The following is a 24,805-nucleotide window of genomic DNA, read 5'->3' on the forward strand; positions in this document are numbered from 1 at the left end:
TAGCATTTCTACTTACTACATGTATCTTTCATTGAGCATCACATGAGATAATGAATATAAGGCATTTTATGATCAATCAAATGCTATATAAATGTTAGCTGCTGTTATTTTATGCAGTGAGACTTAGGTAAACAAAGACTATAGAAGGCATTTGTTGTATATCCATTATAGAGATTGAGATTAATTCAGCCAGTCACCATCTGCTAGGCCATGAAAATAGCCTTATTGTACAGAACCTTACTGTAATGTGTGTGTGTGTGTGTGTGTGTGTGTGTGTGTGTGTGTGTGTGTGTATGTTTTGGCATTCTACCTGTTTTAAAATAAAACATGAAAGTTTTGTTCAAGATGCTATAGTTGGCTTGATTTATCTTAGTCATCTTCAATAGACAGTGGGCTCTTTCTAGCTATTTGGACAGGACCTCTGCTACCACCAGTAGGCCTGAGCCAGGAGAGGGTTGAGTAGAAAGACCAAATGATTGGGACTAGGCAAAAAAAATATGGGAAGGCATGTTATTGTTTAAAATTACATTTTGTTTCACTTTTTGTTGTTTGCTTGCTTGTTCTTATTTTTTTCCTCTTTGATCTCATTTTTCTTGTGCAGCATGATAAATGTAGAAATATATTTTGAAGACTTGTACATGTTTAACTTATATTGGAGGGGGGAAAGGGGAGGGAAGGAGAAAAATTTGGGACACTGAATTTTGTTTGGGGCAAATATTGAACACTAACTTTGCATGTATTTTAAAAAATAAAAAGCTGTTATAAAAAATAAAATTATATTTTGTTGCCAACTGATCCTCCAAATTTGTATACCCTTCTGCCTGCGTTGATACAATTAATTCAGAATTGATTGTATCCCAAATTATGGAACAACACAGTTTTTTGTATTACCAAAGCATATCCTAAGTTAAAATAAAAATAAATCTGAGATAAATTTGTGAAATTGTAGAACCTTTTGAAAGAGCCTTGCCCTTTTAGTGAGCAGTACTTTAATTACACAGACTCATGCTCTCAAACTGGAATGGTCTTGATAGCTCCATTGTGTTTCAGGCACTTTCTTTTTTCTTTATAGTATGAAAACTGCCTCCGAAAGTTCTACAAACATCAGAATACAGAAGTTGTGCTGTATTTGGCCCGTGCCCTCTTCAAGTGTGGCAAGCTGCAGGAATGCAAACAAACTTTGCTAAAGGTAAAAAATTTGTTTAATCAAAACTTTGGACTTGATGCAAGGGATAGTGGCCTGAGATTTCTCCATCAGACTTTTTTGTTTGTATTTGTGGTCTATAAAAATTATAGACCAAGATCCATTTCTCAGGTGATTTAGCTCATGGAACCTATTTCCTTTTGCTTTCTTTGAACACAGGCTAGACATGTGGCACCCAGTGATACAGTTCTCATGTTCAATGTGGCTCTGGTACTTCAGAGGCTAGCTACTTCTGTTCTTAAGGATGAGAAGAGTAATCTCAAGGAGGTACTTAATGCAGTTAAAGAATTGGAACTTGCTCACAGGTAAAGAAAGAGATATTAGAAGTGTCATTTGGAATACTATATTTCCTTATTCAGCAAACATTTCTTCAATGTACATGGTATCAAAAAGAGACAAAAAGAGAGACAGAAAAAGACAAATAAGTTTCCTACCCTCAGGCTACTTAAAAATCTAGTTGTAGTGCTCCACAAATTTAGAGTTCACAAAGGTTGCTTAAGTTAATTTCTTGTCTGTGAAATAAGAAAAAACATTGCTGAGAATACAGTATGTGAGGGACTTGATCTGGGCAATCTATTTTTACATGTTATTTTATTTTATTAGAGCCCTTCTCTAACTTGTTAATTTTTTATTCTTTAGTACTTTAAAAATATATATATAATTCCATTTCTGTGATTACCCCCTTCATGTTCACAGAGTATTTTGAGAATTTTAAAGCCACTAGAGAAATCTTTTGCCTTCAACATATCTTGTGCTTATATTTTTATTTTTTTAAAAACTTCATGAGTGTAGAAAACTTTAAAAAAATAATTCCATTGTCTATAAGTGTGAAGAATGCAGTAAGTACTCATTGAGTAAATTTTAGGACACCTTGGCTTAATCATTAGTTAATTTTTGGTTTAACTGAGAACAGCATTAAATATGAATTTATTTTGATGAACTTTGCTATATTAAAATAATCTTAATTATTGCTAATGGTTCCACTTATTGTTGATTTTAATTATAACCATATTTTGTCTGCTCTTTAAAATGTTATTGAGCTTTTTTACTTTTGAGATAATAGCATTTTTTGGTAGACATATAGTTGTGGTGAGAGTCTCGTACAAGCCAATGTATGGGCCATTTAAAACTTTTTTTAAATTAAAAGTTTTTTTAAATTATAAAACAAATTTTAAATTTTAAAATAATTTGTTTCTCCAGGGGTCCTCAAACTTCGCCCGCGGGCCAGATGCAGCAGCTGAGGACGTTTATCTCCTTTACCCAGGGCTATGTAGTTTCTTTATTTAAAGGCCCACAAAACAAAGGTTTTGTTTTTACTATAGTCTGGCCCTCCAACAGTCTGAGGGACAGTAAACTCAAACTTTAAAAAGTTTGAGGACCTCTGCTATAGACATTGCATAATTTTAAAAATAATGTAGAATGTTCTTTCAACTTAATGTTAAATACTCTTTCTTCTTCCCTTTCCCATTCATACTAGGTATTTTAGTTATTTGAGTAAAGTAGGAGACAAAATGAGATTTGACTTGGCCCTTGCTGCTACAGAAGCCAGGTAAGAGTCTTTATGTTACTAAAATATGGCATTTGGTACAGATAAACTTTGTCAGGAATGGCCATTACTTTATGCCTTTAGTGATTGCCTAGAAACTGTAATGAAAAAAGTCAAAGGTTAATTCCCCAAGTCTAAAGAGATGGTTGTAGTATTGTGGAAAGAGCCTTCGACAGACAACTGTTCTGTTCATAGCTCTGCACCTCACTGCCTATCTCTGTGAAGCCCTTTAATCTGCCTCTCTGAATTTTAGTTTCTTCATCTGTAAAAAATTGATTGTACTGTTTTTACTGTGTGGGTGATGTTTGCCAAGTAGAAGCTCCTTGAGGGCAGAAACTGCTTTTGTTCTTATATTCTTTTTTTTTTTTTTTTTTTTTTTTTGGTCTCTGTCGTCACCAGTACCCTATCAGGTTCATAATAGGTGCTTGATAAATGTTTGTGAATTGATTTATTTTCACTTCCTTTTCAAATATGGCATTTTATACTTCTGTGATGTTATAAATTTGTAAAAGTCTTATTTCTTTTGTGACCCCTTCCTATCCAGACCAAGGTTACTCTGGTTGAGGCCTGGTTTCCTTTTAGGCAATTTACTCGTTTGTGGAAAAACACTGTTTGTGGAAAGAGAACTTTAGGGTAGTCACAGAGCAGCCTTTCTGGGTGTCTGTGGGGGTGCAAAGGTGGGGAGGGAAGGAGGCGGGTAGATGATCTTAAAGATTCCTTCCAGCTCCAAACGCTGAACGCTGAAGTTCACTAAAGGCTTTGGGTGGTATTTGCTACGTCCCCAGAGTCGATTGTACTTCCCAAGTCCACGTCATAATGTATAAGTCTGAGTTTGGTACCTTTTCTTCTTCTCACATGAAAAAATAGTTCTTACCATTGATTTGATTTTGAATATATGTTTTTGATTAAGTAAATTGATGTTTTTGCAAATTAAAGCCTAACCTATATAGATATCACATTGTGCTCCTTTGAGTGTTATTTGCATTAGGAGGACCAGCCCTACTACCTGAGTTTCTGTCAATCTTTCAGGCAGTGCTCTGATTTACTGAGCCAGGCACAGTACCATGTGGCCCGCGCACGCAAGCAGGATGAGGAAGAGAGGGAGCTGCGGGCCAAGCAGGAACAAGAGAAAGAGCTGTTGCGGCAGAAACTGCTGAAGGAGCAGGTTCTGTTGGCTTTGTTCGCTGTGGAGGGGGGAGCACGGGGATCTGGAGACACTGAAAGCAACTCTGCCGAGAGCGGTGGGGGGAACTCTCCAGAGGCAGCACCCTGTGGCTGGGGCCCTCAGGTGTGCGGCCCTGAGCACGCTGACTGACCCTCTCCTTGGTTTTTGTTCTACACAGGAAGAGAAGCGTCTCCGAGAGAAGGAAGAGCAGAAGAAGCTTCTGGAGCAGCGCGCCCAATATGTAGAGAAGACCAAGAATATTCTCATGTTCACCGGAGAAGCTGAAGGGACAAAAGAAAAAAAAAGAGGCGGCGGTGGCGGAGGCGGGGGCAGGGTGCGTACTCCTCTGGGAGATGGTGGAAGTGGTTCAGTAAGCTGACCCACAGCTATAGAGATCCAGTCCTATTCTTTCATTGTAGAATTTGTAAACATTTGGTCCTGTCTCAGGCATCATTCTCTGGTTACTTACTAAATGGGATTTAATGGATAAATGGAATGGAAGTTTTATTAAGGGCCTACTGTGTGCCAGGCGCTAAACTTAAGAGCTTTACAGATATGGTCTCATTTAATTTTCACAACAGCTCTGAAAAGTGGGTGTGATTATTAATCCAGTTTTATAGTTGAGGACATTGAGGCAAGCAAGTTAAGTAACTTCTCTGGGGTCACGCAGTTAGTGATTGAGGTTAGATTTTAATTCAGATCTTCCAGTCTTAGGTCTGGAGCACTTTCCTTTGCTCCATGGTGCTGCCTCAATGGATCTGTAAAGTATAAATAGCTCTGATAGGGTAAATAGGCATAGTTCCCTTTTTACTGTTTTTCATTAGTACTCAAATGTGCTATATTTATCCAAGAATCATTGATTTTGGTTTCCTTTGGGTTTTAGCGTTCTAAGAAGGGAGGTGAGTTTGATGAATTTGTCAATGATGACACTGATGAAGACATGCCTGTATCCAAGAAGAAGAAGAAAAGGAAAGGCAGCGGGAGTGAACAAGAAGGGGAAGAAGAGGAGGGTGAGAGGAAGAAGAAAAAACGGAGACGGTGAGTTAGTAGTCAAGGAGCCTTTAGCTGTTTCTCAGCTTCCTGAAAGCAAAGTGTTTTTCACATATTTGTACTAATGTCTAGACACAACTTCAATTTCTTCAGACTTCTGCTGCAGAGTTTGTGCTTAGAGGACTGGGAGCCTGTGCTGACAACCCTGAGAACTTTGTCCTTCCCCGGTGCAGATTTGCCTTCCCATCTTCCAATTGAGGTCTTCTTTGGGCCTCACAATATATTTAAATTATGTGCCATTCTTACACCCATTTTCCAGATGAGGAAGCTGATGTTGAGAGAATTTAGGTGCTTTGCCCAGAGTCACAGAGCTCCTGAGTGTCTGGGGCATGATTCCAACTCAGGGCTTCCTTACTGCCAAGTCCTGCACTCTGGATGTAGGACACCTGGCTGCTCTGAATTGTCATAGGTCCCAAAATTCATCCTCTTGAATCCCTGTTTTTGGTAGTCTCACTTCCCACTTAGCTAGACTAGTCTTTAAAAAATGAATGATTTAATGGGTGTATAAAAAAGTAGCTGTTAATCTCTGACACTGCACCAAGCACTGTGAGCAGCTCTGAGGATACAGCAGAAAAATCAAGATTGTCCAGTTGGAGGAGACAGCACATACGAGACAATTTATCTACTGGGGAAGTGGAAGGAAGTAATCCAGGTGTAGCAGAGGGGGTAGATGGCAAGGTCCATTTTCCTTGCATGATTAGACCTGGTGCTCTTCCAGCTTCCTAGAAGGATTAGACAAGATAAAAGTTTTGTCTTCTGAGGAATCAAACCCCTGGATGGAATTTGAAGGGAGAAGAATTTCCCCCTTTTTTTGCTTTATACCTAACCGTATACCATCTCATACCACTTTGTCTTTCTTCCGCATAACTATAACAAAAATAAGGAATTCTGACATATAGCTGGTCCTGATAGATGTCATAACATCTGCTTTTCTCTGATTATTAGTGAACATAAATGATTTCTTTGGTTTTTGATAGTTTTCTTATTTGATTTCTAGGCTTTTCTGAAAAGCAAAGAAAGTACATGAAAAAAATGAGAGCAGAAAATAGACCAAAATAGCCATGAAATATAGCACCAAGTCAAGGAAAAAACCTGTAGCAGAGAATGTGGGTTAGGGAACTATGGGACAGACCTAACAGTTTTAATTCCACATCTACAAACATCGCACAGAAATTTATGAGCTTCTCTGGTGTCTTGGGCCCTTCCTTCTTCAGAGCCCAGGAGCACCTGTCCCAGCTTGTGTTCTGTTGGCATCACAGCTTTTGGGAACCTGTGATGCCCAGTGCCACAGGGAAGGCTAAGCAGGAGTTCTGTCAAGTTCATAGTGCTGATATTTAGAACAGTTCTCACCATTTGATATTCTTAGACATTTTAGTTCTTTTTTTCTTTTTTTTTTTAACTTTAAAACAAAGATTCTTAATCGGGGGACTGTGAACTTGTTTCATGAATTTTTAATAGCTGTATTCCAGCATAATTGGGTTCCTTTGTAATCTATGTGTTTAAAAACATTTTTGTGAGAAAGGAATTCGTAGACTTCACAGGAGACCGTGACAAAAATGGTTAAGAATCCCTGCTCAGCTGCTTTGTTTGCAACAAAATACAATGATATTTAAAGACCTTGAACAGATCTTACAATATCTCCATGTTTTATCTGTAGATTGATTTTTTTTGTGTTTAAAATTGCAGCATGGATCTTTTGTTTCTAATCATTTAGGAAATGAATAACAACATTCTTCTGTAACTTTGAGGAAGATATTTTTGGGTGCAGAAAAGCCTTGGTACAGCCCTTTGGCTTACTCACCTACCCCTTTAAGTGGTTGCCTATCACAGACCTGTGTAAAGCTCATCCTGCATTAGATTAACAGGAGGGGATTGATGTTTCCTAAGTCTGTCAGCACATCTTTATTTCTTTTTTTTTTCTTTTTTTGGTAGTTTTTTTTTTTAAATGTTTTACTTTTCCCCAGTTAAATGTAAAAAATAATTTTTAACATTCTTTCCTTTCTTCCTTTCCCCCTCCCATCATTGATAATTCATCAGTTCAGTATTATACATGCATAGTCATGCAAAACACCAGAAGTTCTTTCTTTATGTATAGATAGCGTTTTTCATTCTAACTTTTTCAGAGTTCTCTTGGAATACTGTTTTACTGAGAATAGTTGTGTCAATCACAGCTAGTCATTTTAAAATATTCACTTTGCACCAGCTCATGAAAGTCTTTCCAGGTTTTTCTGAGAGTTATCTTGCTCATCATTTCTTAGAATACAATAGTATTCCATATATTTTTGTTCTATAAGAAATGATAAGCAGGTTGATTTTAGAAAAACTTATAAAGACTTAACAGGAACTGATACTGAGGGAAGTGAGCAAAACCAGAAGAACATTGTACATAGCAACAGCAAGATTGTGTAATGATCAGCTATGATAGACTTAGCTCTTCTCAGCAATACAGTGAATCAAGACAGTTCCAATAGACTTGGGATAGAACTAATGCCTTCTATATTCAAAGAAAGGCCTATGGAGAGTGAATGCAGACAAAGGATATTATTTTCATTTTTTTTTTTTTTTTGGTTTGCTTTTTCCCCTTGATTTTGTTCTGATTTTTTTTTTTCATAACATGACTAGCATGGAAATATGGTTAAAATGATTGTATGTGTATTGCTTTCTTGGGGAGAGAGAAGGGAGGAAGAAAAAAACATTTGGAACTCAAAAATCTTAGAAAAATCAATATTGAAAATTATCTTTACATATAATTGAAAAGTAAAATATTATTGGAATTTTTAAAAAAGAAAAGGAAAGGAGAAAAAAACAATATTCTATCATAATCACAGACCACAAATTATTCAGCCATTCCCCAATTGAAAGGCATCCCTTTAATTTCCAATTCTTTGCCTGCAGAAAAGATCTGCTGTAAATATTTTCTGTACATATGAGTCCTTTTCCTTTTTTTGTTTATCTCTTTTGGAATACAAACACTTTGTAGTGGTATTCCTTGGTAGAAGGTTTCATAGCTCTTTGGACATAGTTCCAACTTGCCCTGCAGAACGGCTTTTGTCACTTCACAACTACCCACAGTGAATTAATACCTCATTTTTGTCATATCCCGTCCAACCTCTTAACCAACCTAACAGGTATATGGTGGTATTTCAGAATTGTTTTAATTTGCATTTTTTCAATCAATAGTGAGTTAGAGCATTTTTTCATATAGGAGTAGGTAGCTATGATTAATTCACCTAAAAACTGTTCTTATCTTTTGATCATTTATTAGTTGAGGAATGGCTTTTATTTTTATAAATTTAATTCAGTTCTTTATTTGAGAATTTAAGAAATGAGGCCTTTATCAGAGAAACCAGCTTCAAATTTTTTTTTCCCACAGTTTTTCTTGCTAACTGTATTTCACTCCTGTTTATTCTTTTCTTTCTCCCCCTTCACCCTGTCCCTCCTTAAAAATGTTTTGCTTCTATCTGTCTCCTCCTCCTACCTCTTATCTCCTTTATCTCCTATTATCCTTTAGGATAGGATGAATTTTTGTACCCAGTCGAGTGTAGCAGATTTTCTTGAGTGCATAATTTTTACAATATTGTGCCATGTACATAGAGGAAGACTATAAATAGAAAGCCTGGTCTGTACCCATTAGATCATTGCAGTGTAGTTATGGACACAAAATATAATATGTTCATGTAAAAATATAACAGTATCCATGCTCAAGGTACTTTTTTTAATAGACATAAATGTTACTTAAGTATGTTCTTTTTCTCTTTGTCTTTATTAAGACCACCAAAGGGAGATGATGGATCTGATGAGGAAGAAACTGAAAATGGCCCCAAGCCGAAAAAACGTCGCCCACCTAGAGCAGAAAAGAAAAAGGCTGTAAGTCCCCTCTGGGGGGTTTTCGTCATTGTTCATCTGTATGTTTCAATTTGGGGAAAGAATTGAGGCTGAATTTGTGCTTTCAGTGGGCATGTGGCACTCCTCCCAAATGAGGAAACTTTCCAGTGATGCAGATTCCCACCTTCTTTGCAATTTCTCAGCATATATAGCTGCCTAGGGAACTTGCTCTAAGGCTTTTGGATTCTGAAATCAGCTCTCTTTCTATTATATTATAATGTTTCTCTTTTGTTGGGTAAATACGATAGATAAGACAGGTGCCCTCAAGAATCTTACAATTTTGCAGGAGGTAAAACGTTTATTAATCAAGTAAAAAGATTACATTGCAAGCCAAACATTTGTGCTGCGCCATCCAGAGGGTATTTAGCATGGTAGTGGTCAGAGGAGAAAGATATTCTAATAGTAGAACTAATAATACTGATAGCTAACATTTACATAGCTCTTCCTGTGTGCCAGTCCCAATGCTGGTGCTGAGTGATGATGGTCTCCTATATCCTCATCATATCCCTGGGAGTTAGATGCCATTATTATGCCATTTTATAGATGAGGAAATTGAGGGGAACAGAGTTTAAATGATTTACTCAAAGTCACACAACTAGTAATTGTATGAGACAGGATTTGAATTCTAGTCTTCTTGATTCCTGGCCCTGGTACTATCCCCTGGTTGTCTAGAAAATGGGAGCAAAGGTATGGCGTTGGGTAGAGTAGCAAATTATGAAAGTTTCTCAATGAGGTTGAGATATTACCTTGTTTGATTGGTTCAAGGAGAGTACTGGGAAGTAAGGTTGACCGAATATTGTACTCATGGTACAGTGTAGGCTTCAGGAATTAGAGAAAGTAAGAGGGTAAGTATCATTTTGTATACCCTAAAAGTAACTCCCTCACATAATGAGACTGTGGAGCACAAATGGTAGTGTTTTATTTAAAATTATTCAAATTACTTACTCTTTGGTTCTGCTTTATATAATCAGTTTAGCAAAATTACCTAAAATTACATTTTTTTTTTTTTTTACTGATTGTGTGTATGATCTTTTTTTTTTAGCCTAAGCCAGAACGATTGCCTCCTTCAATGAAGGGAAAAATAAAATCAAAAGCCATAATCTCATCAAGTGATGACTCTTCAGATGAAGATAAACTTAAAATTGCTGATGAGGGGTAGGTATTTTTTCTCTTGGCAAGTTGTTCTGCTCTGGTAAAGTGTGTAGATGAAAATAATTGGTAACTAAGCTGTTTGCTTGAAAAAGCCTTTTGTTCTTGTACCAGGAGAGAAATGGAGTTTGGAGGGCATAGGATGAGGTCTGAGTGCCTTCATTAGTACTGAGTGCATTTGCTAATACAGAGTGTCCTCTGTGTTTTTCCTTCTTCCTCCCTTCCTCTATTTTCCAGCCCCAGGAGGAGAATAGTGGGCTCTGGGTGTTAGTGGGATGGAGAATGATGAATAGGGAAAGGGAGTTTTGTACTACGAGGTTCCTTCCTTTATAATACTAGACTAAGACAAACAGAAGGGTCAGAAGACTTGAGCCTTCAGGCTGCCAAATTATAACAGCATAAAAATTGTCCTCCTCATTCAGTCCAATGAGCTATTCAGCCCACGATTCTCTTTCTGCAGATACCAAAGGATGTGTTGCCGAAGGAGATAGTTGTCTTCTTTGATATCAGCCTTAACAATTTGGGGAATGTGCCCAGAAACATCCCAGTTCTCTTCATACCCCATAGCTGAATTTCTCTTTGCTTTTTTTTGCATCCCTCCATATTTTTGGAATATATACTTCTTCATCTAATGAGTGCTCCGTTTGTAATGATTCACATATGAAATACTGCCTTCTTTTCTTAGGCTTAGATTGTTTCACAAAGGCTTCCTCATCCAGGCATGTGGCAAACAAGTCTCTACTATTCACTTTTTCTGCCATTTGTGTGAGTTCAACAATAGTCCCCAAGCCTGCTTCTTTCCCAACTGAAATCTTTTCCATCTTCTAGAGGTCACCAACTGTCCTCCTGATAATTGAGCATCCATTACAACATTCTTTCCAAATTATTATCAGGCCTCTGCTTGGGCATTTCTTGTGATAAGAAACACAAGACTGCACAAGGCAGCTCATTCTGTTCTGGGACAGGGTTAGCTGTTAGAAAGTTCTTCTTGATATTAAACTGATACAGGTTCAAGTTCTCACCTTCAAAAAAACAATTCTATTTTTTCCTTCTATTTTTTATGTAGTTGATTTTTTGAATCAAAACATAAGATATTATATCTGTTACATTTCAGTTTCATTTTGTTAGATTTTGCCCATGAGTCTAACTAACCAGAGTTTTAATATTCTTCATTGTACCATCTCATCCATGATTTTCATAAGTATGTGGTCTTTGCTTTCATCCAAAGTGATTTTTTGTGTCTTATCTCCTCAGGAATCCTAATCTTATTCTATACAATCATTCTAATAATTCTTAATTTTTCCAGTTTGCTGGCTATTTCAGCAGCGGTGGCAGGGTCTTCAGGAAATGTGTCATTTCTTCTATATATGACTCTTCTTGTACTCCTTTCTCTACCACTTACTTACTGGTTGGAAGACTTTGATATGCTAAAAATAAACAAAAGGTGCATTTCACAGTCTGGGTGAAAGAGATATGAAGTTTTGAGCATCAAAGGAGTTGAAGCAGAGATTGTGGCTAAATGCTGCAGCCCTGGGCAAGGATCGAGCTGTATTTCCTAGGAATTCTTGGAAATATACAACTTTTTTTGGCAGCAGTGATAGTAATCCTTAGAACACCCAAGAGGACTATGGAGTTAAGAAGGATCCTGTCCATTGTGCTGACCTTTACTCTCCTCTCAGAATTCACTAACTAGCAAGTGTCCATTGCATTCCTTCCTGTTCTGTGGGTTGGTTGGGTCACCCTCATTTTGAGCTTCTTGATACATTTCATCCTTGAGTGGGATAGGTTTCTCCTTAGCTGTTGTTCACATAAAGAAGTCCTGATTCCCAGGATAGGAGAGAGTCTTAAGCCCTAAAGAAAACTTTTTTCTTAGAAGAATTTTCCAAATCTTCGAAAACCATTAGCAGATACATTGCTATAATTTAGGTATTTAACATTCTCTAAACCTGTGAGAGGCTTTTATGTTAAGTGAGTTACGGGGTTTTGCCTTAATTTTTGTAAACTTTCCCAAGAATACAGTTTTACCCCTTTTTTCTTTACTTCATAATTTTATGTTTGTAATAGTTCTAGACTTTGATGAAGAAGCCCAGTCACCCTAGGGAAAGAGAGCATGCCCTTGGGTTTGTTTTTCATTTATTCAGCTCCTCCCTGTTCCATGCTTGCTAAGTCCCCAAAGACCGAGCTCTCAGCATAACGGGTGCTTTTGTTTGTCAGACATGCCAGGAACAGCAACAGTGATTCGGATGATGGTGATCTACGCAAGAAACGAGTGATGTCTGAGAGTGATTCGGATGAGAACCCCAATCAGTCTGGGAGTGAAGCAGGCAGTCCCCGGAGATCCAGCATACAACAGTCAGAAGAGGATTCTGACAGCGACCGGTCAGCTCCAAAGAGGAGGCGGTCAGCATCAGAACAGTCTGACAACGAATCTGTCCAGTCAGGAAGGAGCCACTCTGCAGGTTCTGACAATGAGTCCCGGCCGGCTTCACCAAGTGCTGATTCAGACCGGGAGTCAGAGAGAGCCTCGGATAATGAGGCTTCTGCTAGGGGCTCTGGGAATGACTCGGAACCAGAGGCCTCCAACAATGAGGCCTCTGAGCGGGGTTCTGATGATAGCGATTAGATTTTCATTTGTAAATAAGCTACATTTCTGGAAGGAAACTTTTTTTTAATATATGAAAGCTGTGAAATGCTTGAAATGTTTAGTAAAACTTGTGAAATTTTTCTGAAGGCAATTTTTTTCTATCAGATTATATATTACTAAGCCCTGAGAGACATTTTCTTGTGCCAGAGACCAATATTTGAGTTTCTTGTACAAATGAAGTCTACTCTCCTATGTGGAACAGAGCCACCTGTCATATGTGAAAATTACACTTAAAAATAAAACCAAAATTTCAGTCCTTCCTGGAGTAGTTTGGCTGCACTGTTGGCCTACATCCCAGGTCCTCTATGTGTTTAGCTGCATTAGATAGATAACTGATTTTTTAAATAAAAGGTGCAAGGAAATATCTATTTCCTTTATCACCTTTTCATTACTATCTTTGTCTTTCTTGGGAAGTAAGTCAAATCTTCTACTTTCCAATTAGACACATAATTTACAATTACATCAAAATGCAAACAAAAGAGCAGGTTTTTTCCCCCAAAAGCAATCCTGCAGAGAAGTCAATTACAGGCTTGGCATATAATTCCTTGGGAGAAAAAAAATTGTTTGAAAAGACCCCTTGTTAGTCAAATATAAAGCTCTGCCTAAGCAAACCGTTTAATAAAATTCTCTTGTTACAAGCTTTTGTGGATAACCTCCTTTGCTTTGTTACTGAAGTGGGAAGCAGGATGCCCTTCCCGCAGGATTGATTGATCAACTGGGCAAGGAAAGCATAGGTAGACAATAATTTATGTGAAAACTATCTGAGGCTTTAAGGAGGCTGCAGGTTCAACACGAGCCAGAAGTTACAATTGCCAAAAAGCTAACACCATAATTAGCTGTGTTAAGAGTGAGATGTGAGGTAGCTATCCTCCTGTGCCATGATCAGACCACATCTGTGTTTTTGTGTTTAGTTCTGAGGTCATTGATTAACTAGAGGTCAGCTAGAATTGGTGAAAGATTCGGAGGTCATACTTAGTCTGAAGAAGAAAAGAATTGAAGAGAATATAAAAACTCTTCCAAATATTTGTCAGATGGAAGGCGGACAGAAATTGTGTTGTTCAGAGACAGAGCTAGAAACAACTTGCAAAAGTTGAAAAGGGACAGATTTGGACTCGTTAGGAAAAGCTTCAGAACAGATAGATCTATCTATAAAATGAAATATTTATAGGAAGTAGTAACTCCTTTTCCCCCACCTTGAAGTTTTCAATAAAAAGGCTAAATAAGATAATCACTCCTTAGGATCACTCTTAAGAGGACATTCTTGGTCAGTATAGATTAGATGTGATAGTTTCTGGGCTTTTTCCTGCTTTGAGCTTTATCTTCTGTAAAATGAAGAGATGATTGAGTTTGACCTCCAATTCTAAATCTATGTATAGTTATAGTCGATAGAGGACCAGTCTTGGGAATTAAGAAGACCTCCATTCATGTTCTGCCTGTAACAATCTGTGTGGTCATGGGCTTGTTATTTACTGTTCCAACTCAAGACCAAGAATTGCATTAATTTTGTGTTCTAAGTGGGGAGGGGGAATTTCCATACTGATGAAATCACAGGTTCAGGCTGATTTAGGCAGATATACACAAATAAATATGGACATAAACATACATACGTATATACAGCACAGATGTTATGTGTACTATGTAACATTGCTATATACACATCAGTATATGTTGCATATATATCGATACAACTGTGTATATATGTGTGTTTGAGCTGATGCTTAAATTTACTCAGATTAACCCCTAATTCCTTTCCCAGAAATGCAGTCCTGTATTTCTAAATGCCTATTGGACAACTCCACTGGGTTTGCCATTTTAACTCAACATGAATCCAAATGACTAAATTAATCATTTCCCCCCATAAACTCTTCTCATGTCCAGAAAACTTCCCTGTTTCACTTGATATCACTATATACTCCCAGGTAGTAGGCTAAAAACCCAATGATTTCTCTAATTCCCCACCTTCCCCATAAGTCTCAACATCAAACACCCTTCATATCCAATTGTCTTCTGGAATCTTAGAATTGATTAGAGTTCTAAAAACTTCAACATTTTTCTGGATAATGTTGCACTGAATAATATTGTTCTAGTTGTGCTCATTTCACTCTGCTTTAGTTCATAGTTATTTTTTCAGTTTCTTCTGAAATTGTCTGTTTTGTCATTCCTTATGTTGAGATAATCCAATATATTCATATATCCTGAACTGTTGAGCCATTTCTCAAATAGGTGAGCACCCGTTTAGTTTCCATTTTTTTGCTAAAGAGTTGCTTTAAATATTTTTGCATATATAAGTCCTTTTTCATCTCTTTGATAACAGAGCCAAATGCTATGCACACTTTAATAACTTTGGGGGCTTAATTCAAAATAGCATTTCAGAAAAATGTACCAGTTCACAATTCCACTAATAGTGCATTAAGTGTGCCAACTCCCCTCAGTTCTTCCATTTATTATTGTCTCTTGTCTTCTTTGCCAATATGATTACTACGAAGATAAGTATTTCTCTAATAGTGACTTAGAACTTTTTTTATATGATTGTTGATAGATTGGATTTCTGCCTTTGAAAATTGCCTGTTCGTCTCCTTTGATAATTTATTGGGGCATGATCCTCAATCTGAAATTTGAATAAATTTCTTACGTATTTTGGAAATGATCTCCCCAGTTATGTTTTCCTTGTAGCCATAGGATTTCATCAAATTGAAAGAGAGTTAGAATAGGAAAAAGCTTTGAGAATCATAAGAATACTTTTTAGAGTTGGAAGGGAAGAAGCCATCTTCTTACTTTTACTGAACTTAAGCAAGTTAGTAGGGTTACCCGGGTTGTAAGAAGTATCAGAAGTCCTTTGCTTTGCTCTGTGGAGGCTATATTATGTCTACCTTGGAGAGAAGCTTGGAGAATACTTAAGGTGCATTTATTTATTATCTAAAGCCACTGACTAGGTTGGCATTGACTTAAGCCATTGCTTTTCCTCTTAGTGATCTGTTACTTTATGTAGGAGTGGTGATGATGGTGGTAGTTGTGGGGTGTGGGGTGTGTGTGTGTGTGTGTGTGTGTGTGTGTGTGTGTGCGCGCGCAATCATTCCCCAGATACTGGTCAAAGGGCAGTCCTCTGTGGTCAAAAACTAACACTAAACCTGGTAATACAATGAGGTAAGGATTGTCCCTGAGATTTCTGGAGCCAAGATGATGGAGTAGAGAAGTACTAAGCCAATCTCTTTCAATAATCTCCTCCAAACAATTTTAAAATAACGCCTCAGATCAAATTCTGGAGTGGCAGAGCCAATAAAAAGTCAGACTGAAACATTCTTCCAGCCAAATAACAAAGAAGTTTGGAAAGACATGGGGTCTTAGCTAGTCATGGATGAAATACCAGTGGTGAGACTAAGTAGTGGAGACAGAAGCATCAGCAACAGCTTTGGCAGTTTTTAAGCCAGAGATGATAAGGGACCTGCAGCTGTCAGAAAGAAATCATAGGGTTACTCCTGAGCTAGCACTAGACTAAAGACCAGAAACTGGGAATTCCATTGCCTATATCTACTTCTGGGTTACAGTTCAAGGGCAGAGGAGGATTTTTGGTCAAAAGGGAGTGGAAACACAGGGGCAGAATGATTTCCAGCCTCAAGAGATCAGGAACTCTTGAGGAACTGTATCATTTCTGGTTCCAAAATAGAAAAGACCTTGAGGGGTAGTATCGATTGCAAACCCAAGGGATTGGGGGCCTTTCCTGGATATGAACCAAAGTAAAGACCAAGAGAGCAGAGACAACTCTTCTTCCCTACTTATATTACCTTGGAAATATCCACTCCCCAAACTAGCACTAAAAACAGCAGTGTGAAAAAGCCTAAAGCTTGAGACAGATCCCACTCCATCCCCCCACTCCCAAATCGAACTGCCCTATGCTGGAAACAGAGCCCAAATTTTAACAAAAATAGTTCCAGATGAATAAATAGGATGGAAAAATGAGTAAACAACAAAGAACCTAACCAAGATAAAAAAAATTGACTATGATGACAGGAAAGATCAAGATACAAACTAAGGAAAAGCTAATGAAGTCAAAACAAGAAAGAAAAGATATAAATACAAACCCCACAAGAATTCCTGGAAGAGCTAAAAAAAATTTTCAAAATCAAGTAAAGTAATAGAGGGAAAATTAGGCAAAGAAGCGAAAGCAAAGGAAGCAAATTATGAAAAGACTACAGCTTGGTTAAAAGGCACAAAAAAATACTGAAGAAACACCTTAAAAACAGAGTTGTCAAAGGATATGATTAATTTTCAGATTATGAAATTAAAGCTATCTATAGTCATATAAAAATGTTTTATATCACTATTGATTAGAGAAATGCAAATTAAAACAACTCTGAGGTATCACCTCATACCTCTCAGATTGGCTAAGATGACAAGAAAAGATAATGTTGGAAGGGATGTGGGAAACTGGGAACTAATGTACTGTTAATGGAGTTGTGAAATGATCCAACTGTTCTAGAGAGCAATTTGGAACTATGTCCAAAGGGCTATCAAACTGTGCATACCCTTTGACCTAGCAGTGCCATTACTGGGTCTGTATCCCAAGGAAATCATAAAGAAGGGAAAAGATGCACATGTGCAAAAAATATTTGTAAGCAGCTCTTTCTGTGGTGGCAAAGAATTGGAAAATGAGTAGATGTCCAACAATTGGAGAATAGCTAAATAAGTTATATATGAAAGTAATGGAATATTATTGCTCTATAAAAAATGATGAACAAGTTGATTTTAAAAAGGCCTGGAACGATTTACATAAACTGATTCTGAACAAAACAAGTAGAATCAGGAATACACTATATACAATAACAGCAAGAGTGTGCTGTGAGCAACTATAAAAGACTTGGTTCTCAGTGGTTCAATGATCTAAGGCAATTCCAATAAACTTTGGATAGAAAACACCATCTGCATCCAGAGAGAGAACTATGGAGACTGAATATAAATCAATACATGCTTTGTTCATTATTTTTTCTTTTTCTATTGTTTTTTTTCTCTTATTTTTTTTCCTTTTGTTCTAATTTTTCTTTCCCAACATGATTCATAAAGAAATGTGTATTTAAAAAATCAACTGATTGGCATTCCCAAGCCCAGCTGTGCTGCTGAGACACAGCCCTGGGTGAGAAGGAACCAGAATCTAGTGAATGCAGAAGCAGTAGGGCAAGGGAGCTACTGGCTGCAGGAGTGGGGAGCTCTTGGTTTGGTCTTTCTTGTTAGAGGGGAGAGCTGAAGGGAAGCTTAAGCTTCCTCCCACCCCATGATTAAAGATGCTTACACTAATATCTCTTATTAAAGCAAAAATGAGCCGACAAAAAAGAAAGAATCCTACCATTGAAACATATTACAGAGAAGAACAGGCCTCATCTTCAGAGGAGGACACTTTAGTGTAAAAAAAAAAGTTTCTATCCCAAAGAGTGATGTTAAATGGCTCCCTGCCCAGAGAGAATTTGTAGAATTCAAAAAAGAATTTAAAAATCGAATGAGAAACACTGAGGAAAAACTAAAAATAAAAACCAAGAAAAACAAGAAGCTCATGGAAAAAAAAAAGTTAACCAATTAGAAAAGTAGGTACAAAGTCTTAAAGATGAAAATAATTCTTTGAAAATTAGAATTGGACAAGGGGAAGCCAATAAAGCTATGAGAGACCAAAAAAATAACAAAATATTATAAAGAATGAGAAAACAGAATAGATTGTGAAACAAGAAAAATGACATATGTGCATAGAGAACAGATCAAGAAGAGAAAATATAAGAATAATTGGACTGCCAGAAAGTTGTGGCCAAAAAGAGAATCTTGATATAATAATGCAGGAAATAATCCAAGAAAATTGTCCTGAAGTGATAGAACATAAGGGGAAAGTAGAAATAGGGGGGAAAAAAAAACACCCATCACCACCTCAAAGAGATTCTTTGTGGAAAACACATGGAAATATTATCAAATTTTGAAATCCCCAGATCAAAGAGGAAATTTTGCAATAAACAAGAAAAAAACAAATGCACTGGAGTCACAATTAGAATTGTGCAGGACTTATCAGTAGCCACAATAAAAGACCACAGGTCCTGGAATCATATCTACCAACAATCAAAAGAACTATGCCTGCAGCCAAAAATATCATATCCAGCAAAATTATAATTTTGGATGAGAAAAAATGAACATTCAATGAACTTGCAGGTTTTTAGGACTTTCTATCAACCAAACCAGAACTTAGCAGAAAATTTAACATATAAGAGCCAATATAAAAAATCAATTTTAAGGAATTTAACATGGACAAACTTTAAATATGGACGAATTATGGTTTTTTTTTTACATATATATGTAAACATCAATAACAAGGTAGTTCAAAATACAGATCGCCAAAGTTAAGGTAAAAATAGTAAAAAAAAAAAGTTATACAAATGAGGTGCAGAGAAAGAATAGACACAGAAGCATTAGAGGGGAAGAGGAGGGGTCATAGTTCTGAAAACCTACTCACATAATGAATAGGTTCAATAGACAACACTACATATATACCATGAAGGGTATAGCACCCTTCAAAATCTATAAAGAAGTAAGAGGGGAGGGATGGGTGGTGGGGCAAGCAAAGGATGAAGAAAGTAGATAGGTGAGGCATCCTTGGGTAGAGGGAGATTAAGTAATAACAAGGCAAGTTATGGAGCACAATTTAATTAAAGAGTCAGAAGGGATAGGAAAGGTGTGTGAATGTGAGGATGTATGTGTATATATACGTATGTATATATCTCTTTTCTTAACTGTAGCCTTTGCTTGGGAGTGAGGGGGGGGGTGGATAAAAGGGGGAAAAAAAGGATAAAGTAATTAAGATTCACAGCAGAGAACGATTTATGGCCCCTACAGTTGTACTTACAGGCATCTTTTAAGAACCTGAGTTTCTTGAAGGCAAGCACAGTCATTTTTATCTTTGTAATTTCCAGTGCAATTCTTGGCATGTAATAGGTGTTTAATAAATTATTCCTTGTTTGCTTGACATAACCTAAAAAAGCAGAGGTAAGCAATCGTAATCTTGGACAAATCAAAAGCATAAACAGACAAAAGGGATAAACAGGAAAGTATATTTTGCTAAAAAAAAAGTACCTTAGATAATGAAGTAATATTAATACTATATATATAAATATGTAGAGATTGGTAGAGAATTCAAAATCTTTTTTTTTTTATTTTTAATAGCTTTTTATTTATTTACAAGTTATATGTCTGGGTAATTTTCAGCATTGACAATTGCACAACCTTTTGTTCCAATTTTTCCCCTCTTTCCCCTAAATGGCAAGATGACCAGTAGATGTTAAAAATATTAAAGTATAAATTAGATACACAATAAGTATACATGACCAAACTGTTATTTTGCTGTACAAAAAGAATCGGACTCTGAAATATTACACAATTAGCCTGTGAAGGAAATCCAAAATGTAGGCAGGAGAAAATATAGGGATTGGAAATTCAATATAATGGTTCTTAGTCATCTCCCAGAGTTCTTTCGCTGGGCATAGCTGGTTCAGTTCATTACTGCTCCATTGGAACTGATTTGGTTCATCTCATTGCTGAAGATGGCCAGGTCCATCAGAATTGATCATATAGTATTGTTGTTGAAGTATATAATCGTTTCATTCAGCATCAGTTCATGTAAGTCTCTCCAGGCCTTTCTGAAATCATCCTGTTGGTCATTTCTTACAGAACAATAATATTCCATAACATTCATATACCACAATTTATTCAGCCATTCTCTAATTGATGGGCATCTACTCAGTTTCCAGTTTCTAGCCACTACAAAAAGGGCTGTCACAAACATTCGTGTACATACAGAGGATCCAAAATCTTAAAGAAAAAAGTGAAATGAATTATAGGAGGAAACAAACAGTAAAATTATACTTATGAGGATCTAAATCTTCCTCTCTCAGAGCTAAATAAATCTAATCCAAAAATAAACAATAAAGAAGTTAGATATTATATACCTCTGGGGGGGTAAAAAATGAATGACAATAGAAAGGAGTACACTATTTCTCAGCTATACATTACAAAACTGCCCATACATTAAGGCATAAAACCTCACAACCAAAAGAAAAGCAGAAATATTAAATACACCCTTTTCAAATCCATACTTCAATAAAAATAAGATTAATAAAGAGCCATAGAAATATAGAGAAAAAGCTAACTGGAAAATAATCTAAAGAATGAGTGGGTCAAAGAACAAATCACAGAAATACTTTCATTAAAAAGATTAACAACAATGAGACAACATTCCAAAATCTGTGGGATGCAGCCAAAGTAGTATTTGGGGGAAATGTATATCTTTAAATACATATATCAGTAAGAAAGAGTAGATCAATGAAGTAGACATGCATCTTAAAAAAACTAGAAAAAAACAATTTTTATTTATTTTTTGCATATATAAATGTGCATGTTTATTCATGTTTATAGACTACACATACATTTACTTATTTACATAACTGTATGCATACATATGGATGATTAAGTATGTCTTCTTGCTGAGTCAATCTTCAATTGTATCCATACTTTCTTTTTTTATTATTATAGCTTTTTATTTACAAGATATATGCATGGGTAATTTTTCAGCATTGACAATTGTGAATTTTGTCCAACTTTTCACCTCCTTCCTCCCACCCCTCCCCTAGATGGCAGGTTGACCAATACATGTTAAATATGTTAAAGTATATGTTAAATACTATTTATGTATACATGTCCATACAGTTATTTTGCTGTACAAAAAGAGTTGGACTTTGAAATAGTGTAGCCTGTGAAGGAAATAAAAAATGCAGGCGGACAAAAATATAGGGATTGGGAATTCTATGTACTGGTTCATAGTCATCTCCCAGAGTTCTTTTGCTGGGTGTAGCTGGTTCAATTCATTACTGCTCTGTTGGAACTGATTTGGTTCATCTCATTGCTGAAGATGTTCAGGTCTATCAGAATTGATCATCATATAGTATTGTTGTTGAAGTATATAATGATCTCCTGGTCCTGCTCATTTCACTCAGCATCAGTTCATGTAAGTCTCGCCAGTCCTCTGTATTCATCCTGCTTGTCATTTCTTACAGAACAATAATATTCCATAATATTCATATACCCAATTTATTCAACCATTCTCCAATTGATGGACATCCCCTCAGTTTCCAGTTTCTGGCCACTACAAAGAGACCTGCCATAAACATTCTTGCACATACAGGTCCCTTTTTCTTTTTAAAAATCTCTTTGGTATATAATTGAGCATAGTTCCTAATTGCTTTCCAGAATGTCTGGATGTGTTCACAATTCCACCAACAATGTATCAGTGTCCCAGTTTTCCTACATCCCCTCCAACATTCCACATTATCTTTCCCTGTCATTCTAGACAATTTGAGAGGTATGTAGTAGTATCTCAGCATTGTCTTAATTTGCATTTCTCTGATTAATAATGACTTGGAGCATCTTTTCATATGGCTAAAAATAGTTTCAATTTCTTTGTCTGAGAATTGTTTGTCCATATACTTTGACCATTTATCAATTGGAGAATGGCTTGATTTCTTATAAATTAGAGTCAATTCTCTATATATTTTGGAAATGAGGCCTTTATCAGAACCTTTGACTGTAAAAATGTTTTCCCAGTTTATTGCTTCCCTTCTAATCTTGTCTGCATTAGTTTTGTTTGTACAAAAATGTTTCAATTTGATATAATCAAAATTTTCTATTTTGTGATCATTAATGATCTCTAGTTCTTCTTTGGTCATAAATTCTTTCCTCTTCCACAGGTCTGAGAGGTAAACTATCCTATGTAAAGAACAAATTTTAAATCCCCAATTAAACACCAAAATGGAAATCCTGAAACTCAAAGGCAGTTAATAAAAGTGAAAAATTAAAAAAAAAAAAACAAGCAAACAAACAACATCACAAATAGCACTGAAATAATTTAAGAAAAAAAAATGCCTAGGAGCTGGTTTTATGAAGAAACCGCAAAATAGATAAACTTTTGGTTAATTTAAATTTAAAAGGATGTGTGTGGGGAGAGGGAGAAAACCAAATTACTAGTATCAAAAGTGAAAAAAGTAAAAGTACCACCACTGAAGTTAAAATTAAAGTAATTATTAGGAATTATTTTGTTCAATCATATGCTAGCAATTTCCATATATGGGTAAATATTTACAAAAAATATGAACTATCAAGATTAACAGAAGAGGAAATAGTTACTTTAAATAATCCTCTTTTAGGAAAAGAAATTGAATAAACCATTAATGAAATTTCTAAGGTAAAAATCTCCAGAACCAGATGGACAATTACTCCCAACACCATATAAATTATTTGAACAAAGAGTTAAGAAGTCATATGAAATTCCTTTTATGACACAAATATGATTTTGCTACCTCAATTAGAGAGAGCAAAAATAGAGAAGAAAACTATAAACTAATTTCCTTAATGAATTTTGATACAAAATTTTAGAATAAAATGTTAGCAAGGAAATTATAGCAATATACATTATGACCAGATGGAATTTATACTAAGAATAGAATTTCTCATATCATATACCAAGATAAGAACAAAATGGATAAATGTTTTGGGCATAAAGTATGATATCATAAGCAAATTATGGGGATTTATCTGTTAGATCTATGAATAAGGGAAGTGTTTATGACCAAACAAGAGATAAATTATGAGAAGCAAAATAAATCTTTTGGATTATATGAAATTAAAAAGCTTTTAAACAAACAAAACTAATGCAGCCAAAATTAGAAGGAAAAAGTTTTTTTCAAATATAGGGAACTGAGCCAAATTTACAAATTTATAAGAGCTAATTTTCAGTTTACCAATGGTCAAACAAGCAGTTTGTAGAAGAAGAAATGAAAGCTATCAAAAGTCGCATAAAAACATTCTAAATCATTGAGGATTAGAAAAATTCAAGTTAAAACAATTCTGAGGTATCATCTCACACTTATCATACTGTCTAATATGACACAAAAGGAAAATGACAAATGCTGGAGGAAATGTGGGAAAATTGGAACTCTAATGTACGATTGGTAGAGTTTTGAACCAATCATTCTAAAGAACCATTTGGAGTTATATCCAAAGGGCTATAAAACTATCTTACCCTTTGATCCAGCAATACCATTATTAGGTCTGTATTCCAAAGTAATTATTAAAAAAGATAAAATGACTTAATTGAAGAAAAATATTTATAGCAACTCTTTTTGTAGTGGAAAAGAATTGAAAATTAAGGGGATGCCCATCAGTTATGGAATGGCTGAACAAATTATGGTATTTGATTGTAATGGAATACTACTAGTGCTATAAGAAATAATAAGAAGGATGTTTTCAGAAAAACCTGGAGAGATGTATGTACTGATGCTAAGTCCAATGAATTGAACTAAAAGAACACTGTACAAAAGAATAGCAACATTATAATGGTAATCACCTGTAAAAAACTTAGATACTTTGATTAAGACAATGATCTAAGACAATTTCAAGATGCTATCCAACTCTAGAAAGAGAACTGATGAACTCCTACTACACAGTAAAACATACTTTCAAAAAATTCAAAAAGACCTTTTTTTAAAAATTGTTTTTGTGTTTTCTTTTGTAACATGACTAATATGTAAATGTTTTGCATGACTTCACATGTATAACCAAAATCACAGTCATTACCTCTTCAAAGGGAGAATTTGGAATTCAAAAGTTTAAAAAATTATAAATTTTTTTTACATGTAATACAGAAAATAATTAAATAAAAATTGAATTTGAAAAAAGATTGCTCCCAAACAATAATTTAGCTATAGTTATATTCTTGGACATTAGTAGTTCTGTAGATAAAAATATTTTGCATAACTTGATAGACTTTAATTCAATCCAATTCAATGAGGAAATCAATAAATACAAGATCTGTACAAAATAAATATGGAGTGGGGAATTTGAAAAATCAGGAAAGATTCTTGTAGGAAATAAGAAGAAAAAATAGAAGTTCTAAGAGACAGAAGTAAAGAGGGCAAACATTTTAGGTATGAGAGGACCATTTATGCAAATACACAAAAGTAGAAGATGGAATGTGGCATACCAAGAACACTAAGTAGGTTAGTTTGACTAGAATGTCAAGATTCCAAGGGAGAATAATTATATAATCAAGATATTGTACAAAAGGGCAACAAGATTAGAGACTATATA

The 24,805-nt window shown here is 35.7% G+C and overlaps 1 protein-coding gene across 1 annotated transcript in view; it reads left to right on the top strand.

The window, feature by feature from the left end:
* Positions 1–13,281, top strand: part of CTR9 (CTR9 homolog, Paf1/RNA polymerase II complex component) — a 29,153-nt gene extending 15,872 nt beyond the window's left edge. Inside the window, exons 16-24 of the mRNA XM_051964780.1 lie at positions 1,073–1,189; positions 1,364–1,509; positions 2,682–2,753; positions 3,780–3,915; positions 4,094–4,249; positions 4,799–4,953; positions 8,736–8,832; positions 9,893–10,005; positions 12,214–13,281. Coding sequence (XP_051820740.1) covers positions 1,073–1,189; positions 1,364–1,509; positions 2,682–2,753; positions 3,780–3,915; positions 4,094–4,249; positions 4,799–4,953; positions 8,736–8,832; positions 9,893–10,005; positions 12,214–12,622 — 1,401 coding nt within the window. The 3' untranslated portion in view covers positions 12,623–13,281. The remainder of the gene's footprint in view (positions 1–1,072; positions 1,190–1,363; positions 1,510–2,681; positions 2,754–3,779; positions 3,916–4,093; positions 4,250–4,798; positions 4,954–8,735; positions 8,833–9,892; positions 10,006–12,213) is intronic.
* Positions 13,282–24,805: the final 11,524 nt, after the last annotated feature.

Source organism: Antechinus flavipes, chromosome 6 (genome assembly GCF_016432865.1).
Source record: "Antechinus flavipes isolate AdamAnt ecotype Samford, QLD, Australia chromosome 6, AdamAnt_v2, whole genome shotgun sequence".
NCBI lineage: Eukaryota > Metazoa > Chordata > Mammalia > Dasyuromorphia > Dasyuridae > Antechinus > Antechinus flavipes.